Source organism: Amblyomma maculatum, chromosome 4 (assembly GCF_055883805.1).
Source record: "Amblyomma maculatum isolate TAMU_Amacu chromosome 4, ASM5588380v1, whole genome shotgun sequence".
NCBI classification, from domain to species: Eukaryota; Metazoa; Arthropoda; class Arachnida; order Ixodida; family Ixodidae; genus Amblyomma; species Amblyomma maculatum.
Genome location: NC_139347.1, coordinates 13,538,548 through 13,552,699, shown reverse-complemented (window position 1 = coordinate 13,552,699; position 14,152 = coordinate 13,538,548). Strand labels below are relative to the sequence as shown.

Below are 14,152 nucleotides of genomic sequence, written 5' to 3'. Positions count from 1 at the left end.
TGACCAGCGCGTTTACTAATTGATGCAGTGAAATGGGTACTTAGCTCGACAATACTACAGCTTGTAATCTTAAGCCGAAAATACCGTAAACTCTCATTTCAACTGAAACCTTTAACGTATGCCGTAAATTATTAACTAGCCTTCCTTCTAGCCCCTCCCATTGTGAGCCCGTTCAGCTTCCCGGATGACCTGACAGAAGGCAAGCGGGCGGGTGCCGCCTGCATCATCTCGGACGGCGACCTGCCCATCAACATCGAGTGGTTCAAGGACGGTCAGGAGCTGGACCCTGCCCTGGAGGCTTCGGTGGCCAAGGCAAACGACTATACGTCTTTTCTCTCCTTCACCGGTGTTCGCCGGATGCACTCCGGCAACTACACCTGCGTCGCCTCCAACCCCGCAGCCTCGTCCAACTACACTTCGCCCATGGTGGTCCAAGGTAGGTGGTAATCTGATAGTCTTTAGGTTGAAATGACTCGGCGTGTATGCCCGTGATGGCACTCATTCATGACCTCATTCTTGCTTTCATCTTCTCCGCTTTTGCGTGTGCTCGTTCATTGCTCCCAGACCATCGGCCATACCGTCCACTGAGCGGCACAGATGTGTCTATTGACATGAAAGAACTTACTCGCATCCAGCAAACCTGCGCTCTGAGACGAGGAAAGTGAACACACATCAGTTCAGCATGCATTTAACATGCTGTTGAGCAGTGCGAGATCTACTGAATGGTTTCCGAAGCAGAAGCTCGACTTTTGCTTAGGTGGATATATTGTAAGAGCGTCCCTTTGGAACCGGGGTGGTGACAGTTTCCACCATGCTTGGCTTTTTTCCCCTTTTCTTGACACCTTCGTTGTAATTATCATTCCGAATTAGAAATATTTGAATAACATGCTAATAGAGCCATCTGAAGGCAGTAGAAGTGAAGATCCGAAAGGGAATCGAGCGCACCAAGAATATATTTGAACAAATAATTTGACCACGTTCTTTTCTTTTGTAAGCTTAGAAAAAGAGGCACTAGTAGTTGCTATTTAAAAGTTAAAAAAGTCTGTCTGTGGTAGCTCAGGGTTTACGGCACCCGACTGATGATAGTAGGGAGGCGAGTCGGATGCCGGCTGCGGCGGACACTTTTCTAGAGACGGAAAGTAAGACATTCGTTTACTGTGCTTTGACAATGAGCGCTGAAGAGTTCCAGTGCCCGAAAGTTTCTGCGAATACCACTAAGAACTTACTAATACCCCGAGTCACTTTGAGGCGTTAAATAAAGCGAACCCAACGAAACAAAACCAAAATAAAAAAATATGACATCGGCTCTAAGGAAGTAAAAAAAAAAAAAAAAAACTAATTTTTTTTTTTTTTTTTAGATTTCAGTAAACACCTTAACCCCGCGGTGATGGAATACAGGATGGTGAGACCGAAAGGGGAAATAATAGCATGTCAGATTTAAGGCAGATTGAACAATTACTATCGCGTGGGCACCTTTAGCCAGCTGAAATGGTGCTGCACACGAGTGCAATATGAGCTTGGTCCAAATGAAAGATGCTCATTGGCTCCTCATTTGCCAGTCGCAGAACGATCCCTCCTCTGCGGCTGGACTGACGACAATCGCAGCGTTGCAGGGCCAAATTCGAAGCATGTGAATTGGGCCAATGTCTGGCTTCACGGCACGTACTTATCTGAGAGTTTAAAAAATATATCTTCCAAATGTAAGTGCATGATTTGTCACAGTTCTCTTCAAAATACACGACAACTGAAAACGGATGGCTGCCTATACGGTGAGACGTGAAAACGTGAATGTTTTGTTTCTGTGGTGACCTCCCGTGCAGCGCTGGAGGCCAGCGGCGGCATCTACGTGCGCGTGTGGCAGTATTTTAAAAATACATCGCCTTCGATAGCAGGTTTTTTCATTTTGCATTATATTTCAGGGTGTGCTGGGATTTTATTCATTAAAGGCTGGCATCGTATTTGCAATGTTCAAACATAAAAATGCGTTTAAGACTTCTGTTAACATGTATTCATATGAGGCGTGTTCCCACTCTGGACGCTGAAGATACCGCTAGTGGCAGGCACGTCGCCCGGAGTTTTGTGAATTCACAGAGCACCGCTAATGTTATCCTTTCATGCAGAGAACAGATAGTGAAAGTATAACAGGTCATTTCGACGGCTCAGTGTTTTAAACTCACCTGGACAAGTATAACAGTAGCAGTCGAGAGCTCTGCTCTTTGAAAATCATGCAAGCAAAAGTTCCGGAAATATTTTTGCCGTTTTCGGAGACTGCTAATAACGGCGGCCGTTTGTTAATAATTAGCGAGTGATTTGAAGCACGTGTAACAAAGTATGCTGCGTGATACCGAAGTAAACCTATTTCTAAATGTCCTGTAAATGTACCGTCTGTTGCAGAAGTTTGCGGCCCAACGCGCCGGGCAGAGTAGCAGTATCGCTCCCGAGAGGCGGCGCTGCGCCCGCCGGCGCTGCCTGGTGACGTAGCTATAAAGAGTGAGGAGGCTTGTTCTCTTCTCCTCATCCCGCGGTTGATATCGCACATCTTTGCTCTCAGCCGCGGGATGAGGGGAAGAGAACAAGCCTCCTCACTCTTTATAGCTACGTCACCAGGCAGCGCCGGCGGGCGCAGCGCCGCCTCTCGGGAGCGATACTGCTCCTCTGCCCGGCGCGTTGGGCCGCAAACTTCTGCAACAGACGGTACGTTGTGAATCCAGACATAAAGGAGTGCCGCATAAGCTCTACGCTTTTCTCGTCGCGCAACCTCCTCGTGTACTCGAACGTGCTGTAGAGTAAATTACATTCTCTCGTAAATGCTGCCGCTTCGAAAGATACGAACAGTTGCGCTAATTACGCTCCTCATATAGCACAATAAACAAACTGTGCACTACACTAGACGATGAAAACCCCTGTCTAGACAAACAGGTCGCCCTCGCGGGCGCCGGAGCCGTCTCCGCTCGAATCGAGCCTCGTCGGCGCGGCCGCCTGCAATAGTGCGCTGTTCTTTTTTGTTTCCTTACCATGACGTTCGAGACCTGCTTTTTCAACGAAGGTTTGGTCTAGGCTGTAAATATTGAACTACAGTATTGAACTACGGCATCATGTCAGGCTGCGCAAGAATCTGGCGAGAACCTTAAAAAAAAAAACAGTGAGGCTTCCGACGGCATGTCTGGCTTCAAAACAAATAATTATAGCAGATTTTTAGAAATATATTTTCTTTGCAATCACGTCGGATACATCGCAACACATTCCTTCAAACATGTCGACAACTTCTCACCATCGGCAGCCTCTATGTCTGCTCTGCGAAACGAGAAAATATTATGGTATGTTGTGCTAGCGTGCTTTTTTATGGGTAGCATTCTCGAAAGGTACCTTCACGTGCATCGTGGTTTTCGAAAAATGTTCTGCCCTTGAGCTAGTTTTTCATACCTTCATAGTCGGTATAGTCGGTTTCTTGATGTTCAGTACTGCTTTTGAACAAAATACGACATACAGGTGCTTTGCAAAATCAGAACTGCTTTGAAACATTCTCTTCCATCTATTCCTACGGGTGCTAAGCATACAACTCTCGGTCTGTGGGGCCCGTGAGCGCCTCCTTTGTTTGTAATCGTGGTGCACGTCTATATGGGGAGGCCCCTTTTCGTTGGGTGGGAAGTAGGTGCCTCATCGTTTTTCCAAGCGGCATTTGGCAGCAGCTCCCCGACAGCACCAACCCGCGTGGCCTTCTCTGTCCCAGCGTTTCGCGCGCACCCCGATTCGGATGATATATTTGCCGAAGGAGAATATGCACAATGCTCGCGTTAAAACGATGTGAGTCGCTGTATGGCTCCACTCGTCCGCCTGATATCCGCCAAACGTCTGAAACCAACCATGAGTTGCGCTCATTGTTCTGAACTGCCAATGCAATGAGGCGTTCTCGCTTCCCCACGAAATGGTGGATGTCGCACTGCAGAAAGGACCGGATCCACTGCTCTAGCATCATCCTGGTCAAGTTCTGTATGAATCGTAGCCAGACTAAAGCACAAATACAGGCGCTTGAGGAATATTTTCTTCTGTGCACGTTCGCCATTTAGCTTCACATGCTTCCGGGAACCATCACGGCTTCACGCAGGGGCAGACAGCGGAAGGCGTTCGATCGACCTTTAACGCGGCGCATCGACCTGATTCTCTGGCAAAACAGGAGCGTGGTATTTCGTACAGAGCCACTTCGTCGACACATGCTTTTGATCATAACGCGTATTTCTGTGCTTTTGCTGTGTTTTTAGATAGTCGGCATTTCATCCTCAGCCAACTACCTTTTCTTTATAAGTTCTTAGGAGGTGAATATATTCTTTGTATTTGTTCCTCGTTCATGGTTCGCGAAAATTGAGGCCTGAAATGAAATCAAGAACTGTTTGTGGTGCTTTTACAGAGCCAATTAGTTTTTGAAATCTTTTGCATACATAAAGAACTTTCCTTATTATCGCTACGCGCTAGCAAATTGAGGCTATCATATCAATGGACCATAATATTAGTTTCCTGACCTATATTTTACTCGATAGCTCAGAAGCAAGATTGCTAAGTAGCGTGAATGTCTCCTAAACATTTACGTTGCAGTGGCCAGACAAGTGGCCTCCTAATGTTAGCAGATTACTGCTTATAGATTGAGCAATACATGCTGAAATGACATCGTATACTGCTAACGTGCTACAAGTAGCTTAGAGGCAATAAGTATGCATGTTAATTCACCGATCAACGTTGCCTGTCACTAGGTCACATTTGGTGGCAGCATTAACTTACCTTGGACAAAAGTCAAAAAGTGGTTAGAATGTTAGAATACTGTCGCGAGGTGGCCCGCTTCCAGTGGGACGGGTGTTGCCGCTTTCGGATCGCAAAGTGTTACCACCTGCGGCATGTTCAAATCGGACCACCGATAAAAACGGAAGCTCCTTTTCTTACGTAACGAAAATAACAGTTTTGAGATAGTATCTTCATTCGCATGCCCGCTCCTATGTAAACTTTCAACGGTAAGGCTTCACCTTACCAACACTAGCAGTGTAAATTCTATACTTCTTTTAGAATCGATTACAACGCTGCGAAAAATATAATGCTGATCATTATGCATTAAAGCGTGGATATAAAAACGCATAAAAGCATTCAGTGTTGATGTATGAAAAAATGAGAGCATGGAATAATGTGTTTTCTACTCCCATGATTTCACCACACTTCATTCAATGCAATGCACGGAACTTCGCTTGTAAAGTGGAAGTAGTTCCTTCATCTCCCATCGTTTTTCTGCCTCAGGGGAGCGTGAAGGATCTCAGTAATTATGCAGCGGCTGGCAAGCTACCCATCGAGGCGACCCTGAGAAAGGGACCAAGCCTTTCAGGACTACCTCGATTGTTTGCCGCGCTAGCCCGATGCCTTAAGAACTCGTTTTCTTTATCATGCAGCGCTTCTCTTTTTGTGACGTTTTCTTGTTCGCGGGCTTCGTGACAGCTCTTCTGGCACCATACAAGTGAGACGTTCCTGGCCGTAAAAACCACTGAAGCTGTCCGATACCGACCGCTGCGGTTGGTCGTTACGCGGATTGCGGCCGGAAGAAGGCGCTGTCCCATATTTCTTTTTGTTACCCGCGGAAAGTTGCGGCAACTCTGGCGTGGTCTTTGAGCACGCTTGCCGTTTCAGCCTTCGCGACCACTGTTGCTACACCCTGAAAGAATTCTCTTTTGCCGCGCCGTGCAAGTTCAGGCTTCTTTGCTCCTTGCAGAATATATGACTAGTCTTCCATACAGGAGCTTATTTGTTTTCTTTTTTTTTTTTATTGTTCGACGTGGTCGGCTATTTAAAGAAGAAAAATATGTTCGTATGTACTGAAACCTCTTCTGTTGCTTCAACGGCGTGTCGTGCCGAAGAAAACTGTCATGTTTTCTTGTTTAAACAACAGGTTCCTTTTCTTTAATTGGGAACACAGAATGAAATCATAACATATTGTTTAAAGAGTGCTTTTAAATTAAAAAGAAGGTGCAAACACACAGGATATCAGGTTAAGCTTTACAGACCACTTGCGAAGTACCTTGCGTAATTGTTTCTTTGGGCTTCAGTTTCAATCCCTACAGTTTTCTCCCCACATTCGCTTTCGCGCCGTTGAAAAGCTTGATGCAGGTGCATAGTACGTATGCCCGGGAATGACGCGTATGGCAGTGATATTTGTTCTTTCGCTCATCTTTGTTTGTGCGCTGCTGTTAAAACAAATACGGCGATAGAGCGAGAATGATTCATTATAAGCGTGTAGCCAATTGTTCGCATCCAAGCATGTTGACAAGCTTGACCTCGCTTTATTTTCAAATTTTTCTAACTACATTTTCTCTCCGGTTGATTACCGCGCACGTTGCATAGAAAATAAACGTTGGTGTCCTAAGGAACGCACTGAGTGTTTCAACATCCCTTTGACTGTCTTGTTTCATTGATTGATTAAATTATGAATATGCCAAAATTTTAGTTTACGTCAGAATATTCGATCGAGATAAAGACTAGCTGGGATTCAGTTTTGAGCACTAGCAGGAAGTGGACCCGGGGTAGCAGCAAATTATTATTGCAGTTTCCCTCATTTCGGTTTGTATATTTCTATTCAGCATTTCTAAAAGCGGGGCCATGTTACGTCAGAACAAGTGAACTGTTATGGGTACACATATAAAATTGTTTCCGTTGGGCTGCCCTAGGCCTCAAATGAGGTTTAAAAATGTCACTGCGAAGCATTTCTGCCCCATTTTTGTAAGAGATTACATTGCGCAGCGTAGATTAAGCCCCTGCCATGTCTTTTTAGCAACGTAAAAAACACCGTCTGATGGAGCCATTTCGCCTTATCACCGCTCCTGTTATCAACGACGTTTTTCTTCCCAAATTTATTTACGTGTTTCAATAAGCATTTTCTTTTGATCTCCATGACAGTAGTAAGAAAGAGTGCAAAAAAAAAGCTCCTTTTGAGAAACATGAAACTAAAAGCAGCATCAGTTATTTCGAAATAAGAGGTGAAAGGTAACAAATATGGTTGTTATTCAGATCAGGAGCGCGTGGTTTTGCGGTCTGAAATTAAATGGGGAGACTGAGGCATCACGTTCGCGGAGCACGCCACAGCGTAACATCACCGGACAGGTAACTTTGATGTTACCACGCAAACACATTATGTGCTGTGCCAATTTTCGACGTGGACGAAAGCAGTGAAGCCAGAAATAATGAAAACAGCTCTCTTTCACTTAGTGACATAGAAAGAAGGCTTTTTTTCTTTCTTGGGGCTGTGCAAAAATAAGGCACATTTAGAATTCCTTTTTTTTTTCTCGAGGCCTGTAAGCATGTGCAACAGTGACATCACTTTTAGCCAGCAGCTGGGGCCATTTTAACAAGAAAGTAGCAGTGGTCAATGTGACTGATCTCACTTGAAAACATTTCCTTCGGGAAAGCAGTGACGTTTGGATGCGCTAGAGGCAAGCGCCGTTTCTCTTTCTGTCAATATAGTGGCAGTCATTTCTTCATGCAGTTCCTCCACGGTGGCGCCAAGAGCCCGTGGACAAGTCGGCCATAATGGGACAGGCGGTGACCTTCGACTGCCAAGCGGATGGCTTTCCGTTACCTGTTATCCGGTGGAAAAAGGCAAACCGTAAGTAGACAGAGAAAGTTTTGCTTAACGCATGAATATACAGCTCAAAGGATTATATTTCAATAAAAACTTAATGAAATACTTATTGAATGTTCAGAAAGAAATGCAGGTCGCTTTGGCGTCAGAACATATGTGGACATATTTTTTTCTGCAGAACTATAATAGACAGTGCTGCGTATTTCTCGTGATTAGCGAGTGCAAGTTCAGAAATGCGGTACTCAAGGATATTTCCCAGATGCTTCATTTCACATTGCTTTTCTGTTTTTTTCTTCATTTTCAATTCTTTCAGGCTCGGAGGGAAGCCGTGAATTCTCGGTAATCATCAGCAATGCCAATGTGCAGATTCTGGAGAACGGATCATTAAGCATTCGCGAGGCAGATACCAGTGACGGTGCACACTACATGTGCCAGGCGCTGAACGGCGTTGGACCTGGAATCTCTACCGTCGTGAAACTGGACGTGCATGGTAGGTGGGCAGTGTACATAAAGAAGAAAAGTCGCAAAATGTTACAGCTTAATAATTAGCAATAATTTCTAATTACCTAACGAAAGTCAATTTATGAAAGCTAGAATTACAATAATAGCTCAGCGCGAGGAATATTAAAACCTCTGACGCAGTCCATTCAAACTATAAATCATCCATCTACTTAAGGCTGTCTGGGAGAAGAACAAAATGGATTGATTTTTTATGGCATCTTATGATCGCAGAGATGCGTGCATCAAATGAAAAGGGTGTTTTTCCTCGCTTACCTCCTTTATTTGATCATCCGAGCGTGAGTTTGCTGTGCACCAGGCTATTGAGGCGACACTAGCATCGGTCTTAAAAAAGAAGCACTAGAAGTATTTATTTTCATTCTTTTGTCGTTATTTGCGTGGTATTAACCCTTTTCAGTGGTTTTAAATAAAAAGCTGAGAGGCCGTGCACGCTGCGGTGACTGAATTTATTTCAGCAGCGTACCCCTGGGCTGCGCGGTCGGATCACCGTAGCGGTTCCCGCTTTCGAACATTGGGATCCATAAAAAACTTAAGCTCCTGCCGAAGTATAACTGCATTCGATTGAAATATGAAATCATTTGCTTGATGCCACTTGAGTGACACCTTTCGCAGAAATTTGTTTTCGGGCTGCTACAATGGGCAAGCCATTTTTGTACCATTGACGCTCTCGGACTGAGCTGGAGAAGCCATTAAGATTTTTCATGGAGCGCCTCTGGAAGTGGCTTGTGCAGTAGTGAACGTATTTTCGCAAGATTCACCGAATCGCTTCAGACTCGGCAGCTCGAAGATACACTCCTCCTTGCCGCCTGAGTAGCCCTGAAATATTCACACTCTTCATGCGCTTTATGTTCATTATGGCCTGCTTTGGGACCCTAGGTCACCATGGTCGAAGAGCGACAGGGTGCACAGTTCAGTCGCTCAGTCGTGTCCGACTCTTCGTGACCCTATGGACCATGTCACGCCACGCTTTCCGGTCTCTCACTATCTTCCTAACAGGGTGCACACAACTAGTAAAAGCCAAAGTACAAAGCCCGTTCATCGGAGGCCGGTCTAGAGGCACAGACCGCACAGCATCCTCTCCCAAAGAAAAGTTCTGCAGCTCTCTCGGGACATTCGTGACATATTATGAAATACGTAGATTTGCCAATTTAATTGTCGGCATGAACGCCTGGGCCTTGGTGGCGTAAATGTAGCGTGCTGCATACGCAGGGAACTGTGAATACGGCCTATGTTTTCTATTAATCAATACTTTGGTTAGACCAAATATTTAAATTCAGTTTCCTAGATGTTACATCGTACTTCAGGCATCGGCTGCGAGACTTGTAGCATCATAAGCCCTTTCAACCTCTGTTTATAATACTCTCACCGATGGTGGGATTTCCCCTGAACATAAAGTATAACGACCTCGCCTTAAGAGATGACATGTTCGAGTCTAGTTAAACCAACTGGGAGTATGCTAGTAGGCTAGTATTTTGTGTCCTAAAAATTAAATATTTGTCAATACTAGTCAGCTAACTTTATAGCTCGTCGTTTCAAAAGAAATCCGTCATATCTGAAGATGTATGCCGTCTTTAAAAAAATCTAACTTGGGTATTCTTCGCTTAAGGATACATCTGACAATTCCAGCGAATCAACGAGGTGATATCGACTAAGGAGCGAGTTTCAAAGTATTACCAGAACGAATAAATCGTTTCCAAGTTTTCTTTATTTAAGGTATATGTCCGCGGTATAGTGCGCAGAGCAATAAATTCAAGACGGTCGCAGCGCTGGTTTCCTTGTGAGAGTTTTGTTTTTTTCTCCATGAACCGTTAATAGTGGCGGCACACTTCGAGCGCAAGTTCCAGGCATTGACAGTGCGCCGTGGGGAAAGCGTGACACTCACTTGCCGCGCTGTCGGTGAGCCGCCCATCACGGTGACCTGGACGCGTGATAGACACGCTTTCAACCCTGCTACGGAACCAAGGTGAGTGTTGCATTACGCTATGTAGCATTATGGCTTAAGAGCTCAGCCTAGCGAATGAACTGCTGAGGAATGCAGTAAAACAAGAGATAATAAAGAAAGGAAATCACCCATGATACAGAATGTAGTGTGACATATCTGTAACGACAAGGTGCCATAGTCGAGCCTTCGATTGAGCTTCACTTCTTCTCCACATGACTTTTTGCCCGGCCGTCTACACCGCTTAATCAACGCGTCTTATAAGCTTGCCAGGGGGGAGGTTATTGTCTCCACATGAAGTGTAACACGAAAGGAAGATGACGAGTTGGAACAAATGGGCGAACTGTGAAGATGGGGAGAGTCCCTGTAATATTGTGTACACTGTGCTCTCTGCGTGTTCTAGAGTGGAATAAAGAGTTGCGACTTCGCCTGTAGTGCAGTATAAATGTACGGTTGTAGATGGCATCGGCTCGGGCTCAAGCGTATTGCTGCGCATATGGGAGGTCATCCACTGGCGCGTGAGGACCAAGCTCGCCTGGGAATGCACGAAGGCGCTTATTTTCGGAAGCATCCCCATGGACAGGGGCTCATATCACGGTTTAAAATGTAGGTTATGACTTGAAAAGTGGATGATATGGGGTATGATACGTAGAATGCGTCTACTTCGGACAGGTAGCTACCGCACATCCTTTCCGTGATTGGCAAATAACTAGAAGAAGAAGATGGGATGGTGAGCAGTTAGAAGTGCCATCAAATTATGTCTGAATGTCGGCCAGTATTCACACAACAAAAATGTATGTCAGCTATGTATTACCGGTGCTGATATATAAGCTGACCTTGGGAGGTTAACGAAATGGGTCGAACCGAGATATGGGACAACGCCGACAGCTATGCAAAAAAAAAGGCAGAATAGCGTTAAAATATATTAATTTGCGAGTAGTGTGTGTCAGCAAATAAACGCGAGTAACGATCCTGTCGAAATCAAGAAATGGGCATGGGCTGGGCGTGCAATGCGAACGCAAAATAGCCGATAGTCGCTAAATGCAGACCGACTAGTTTCGAGGGGAAGGCAAGTGTAGCAGGGAAAAAGAGTGCATAAGGTTATATAGTGTGTTAGGATCATGTGTGAGCAGCTGGTACAGAATGAGGTAAGTGAAAGGGTATGGGAGATGTGTTATTTTCCTGAAGTGGGTGCAGTCCGGTCGATGATGATAATGATGCAAAGTTCAACGTTCTTGAATGTTCAAGTAGGCCATAGGGCCCGATGTATTGAAGAACACCGGAATAAGGTCATCGGCACCGGATTGGCTTATGTTTTGCCACGGTGGCTCAGTGGTTACGGCGCTCGACTCCTGGAAACAATAACGTGGGATCGTATCTCGGCTACGACGGCCGCATTTCTATGGGTTAGAAAAGCAAGGCGCCCGTACACTGTGTGATGAGAGTGCATATTAAAGAACTCCAGCTGGTAAAAATTCCTGTAGCCCCCTGCTACGGCGTCTCTCATATCCAGAGCCGCTAGCTTTGGGGCGTTAAGCCCCACAAACAAAAAAAAGCAAACCAGGCTTGTTTTATAAGCACTTGCATTGCAGAAGATGCGCTATAACTCAAAATTTCAGATTTTTGTAATGTTTTCTGTCCTTCGCCCTGAAATAAATTAAAATACTGCATTAATTACCACTCCGCCGCAGCGAATTCGAGGTTCCATGCCACGGCGGCGCGAATGAATATGTTTCGCTGGCCACTGAAATGGGCCACTCCACTACCACAGCTTTTTATTGCAATAAAACAAGGTATTTTACATAGTGGAACAGTTTTGTATATTCATGAGCTATCTGTAAAGTATTTGCTAAATTGTAATCAAGTCATTATTTGTCAAAATCTTGAAGGTAACAATCACCAAAACGGTAGAAATGACGAGAATGCCAGCAAAAGGGGTTGCCCCTTTGTTACTTTGATACGAATTCTCGCCGACAGCAGAATTCTTAAAGACAAATAATTATTTGACTCAACTGTAACTTTGAAGATATACTTTCAAAAGGCCGGTTCATCGCCGAAAATGCTGAAAGCGTCACGTTCTTTGTTTTGCATATAGTCCCCTCCACCATTTTCCATCCGCACGTAGTGGTTCGAGAACTCCGCTTTCGCATTTACCCCTCTGAAGGTACATTAAGCGGCGCCAGAATTTCTGTGTGTCACAGTTAGTTATACCGCTAATGTCTCCGATACCTGATTTCGCCTATCTTCGTTTGGGTACTTGCACGCCTAGAAACCGTGCAGTGAACGGAAATCAAAAAAGGAAGTTAAACCCAAATGGTGGCGCACTTAAATCGAACTTGAATGAACCTCTCTAAATCGTTCTTAACGTTTTCTTTGTTGTCTCTATGAACCTTTGCTGCAACATGGAGGATCTGATCTGCTTGTTTTGTCCAGCAGCCGAACGCCCGAGCGATGGCTGTGGACGAGGTCAGGGCTATTATCCGCGTCGAATGTTTTCTTGATATAGACGGGAAGTAACAATACCAGAACATGTAGTCTCTTCTACGTAGCGCAATAGCTTCCTGATTTGCAGCCGTAAGTTTTAGTTTAAAGCACAGGTGTTTCATTATAGTCAGTTTTAAGCCTATTTTTTCAATAACTGCCATTTTTCTAACCTAGGCGCAAAAAAAAACGCATTTTTCCCCCCGTCTAAACATCTGCTGTGATAGGTCAAAGAGACATCCTTGCATTTATGTTGCGACCTACACCATTAAAGGATTGCAGGGAAAACTAAAAAAAAATTTATTGCAGAGAACGCAACACGCCAAGACGACCGGAGCCAGCCACTCAGTCTTGTGGCTGACCTGTTTCGGGAAGGGAAACAGCTGCGTTCTACCACGCCGTGCAGCGTTCTCACTTCTGCCACATAACAAAATTTCGCCACGCATACGCAGTGGCATAAATACCTTTGCGCCTACAATACCAAGTAAAACATAGCAGTGACATTAATGAAACAAGCAGGAAGAATTGTGAACGCATTCCGAAGTGCTTAAATATTCCGAGTGGAGCTTTATGATAGAAGATACAACTGTAGTATGTAACAGTGATAGCGCCTGCGCATGACGGTGACTGACGCCCCTGTGTCATTTTGCATTCTTACGGCTTGTCCTTCCACCTTAACAGTGATATAGTATGCAGAAGTATTCGTTGTCATACTGTATATTTGTTGCTCATCCTCAGACTCATCTGCGGGACTATCGATTGCGTTCAGTGCGGTCGTTTTGATCGCCTGCTGTCTGCACATTATTTTCAAATGCCCGTGCTCGCCGCCGATATGGCACTTGTACTTGCGATACCGGCACCTTTCGGCTGCATGCCTTTTCCCGCAACGGAAGCATTCTAGGGGTTCCGCCTTGTTTCTTCACCCGGCGCCCTCGGTCCAGCTGATCAACTTCTAGCCTCTGTTGGTGCTGTTCTAACTTTCTTTGTTGAGTCTGCGTGGAGGCTAGGGAATGATTTATAGCGATTTTACACGCCTCTACGAATGGCAGCTTTTCAGCTGCAGACAACTCACGCTGAGTGTCAATGCAGCGCAGCCCGGCGACTAGCCTGTCTCTAATCGCTTCGTCCAGGAATTCGCCGAACTCACAGCTTCTGGCCAGGTTTTTGAGCTGAAGCTTCTCCTTGGAGAAGGGTGGGTTAAATCAGAATCGAACCTTCCAGCACCCTTGGGTGATATGGAAGACACACTGCTGCTACGAAACGGAGGCTCGTCTTTACGGCTTGTTTGAAGTTGCCATTTACAGATTTTTATGGTGGTGGTCTGGCTGTATGCTATTTAGTACGTGTTAGCTGATAGCGGCAAAAAAAGAGGGAATAATATTAAACAAGTAGAGAAGTGCATGTATATATACGCGAAAGTCGGAAGACAGACCAGATTCTAAAAACAGGAGCTGTGTCATGTCGTACCTTTAAATGCAGAGCTTAAGTGTACCGCCTTTTTATTCCAGGTGTTTTTGAACTAAAGCTCCGGCTGTGCATGAAATATGATCAACTGTTTATTTTTGTGAATCTGGTTTGAGGACGTCAGATACTGGTGCAGTTATTGC

General features: G+C 45.1%; 1 protein-coding gene across 1 annotated transcript in view; it reads left to right on the top strand.

The window, feature by feature from the left end:
- The window catches only part of LOC146190316 (cell adhesion molecule Dscam1-like), a 164,315-nt gene that overhangs the window by 133,161 nt on the left and 17,002 nt on the right, over positions 1-14,152 (top strand). The window contains exons 12-15 of the mRNA XM_084599769.1: positions 152-436; positions 7,511-7,630; positions 7,920-8,096; positions 9,941-10,088. Coding sequence (XP_084455895.1) covers positions 152-436; positions 7,511-7,630; positions 7,920-8,096; positions 9,941-10,088 — 730 coding nt within the window. The remainder of the gene's footprint in view (positions 1-151; positions 437-7,510; positions 7,631-7,919; positions 8,097-9,940; positions 10,089-14,152) is intronic.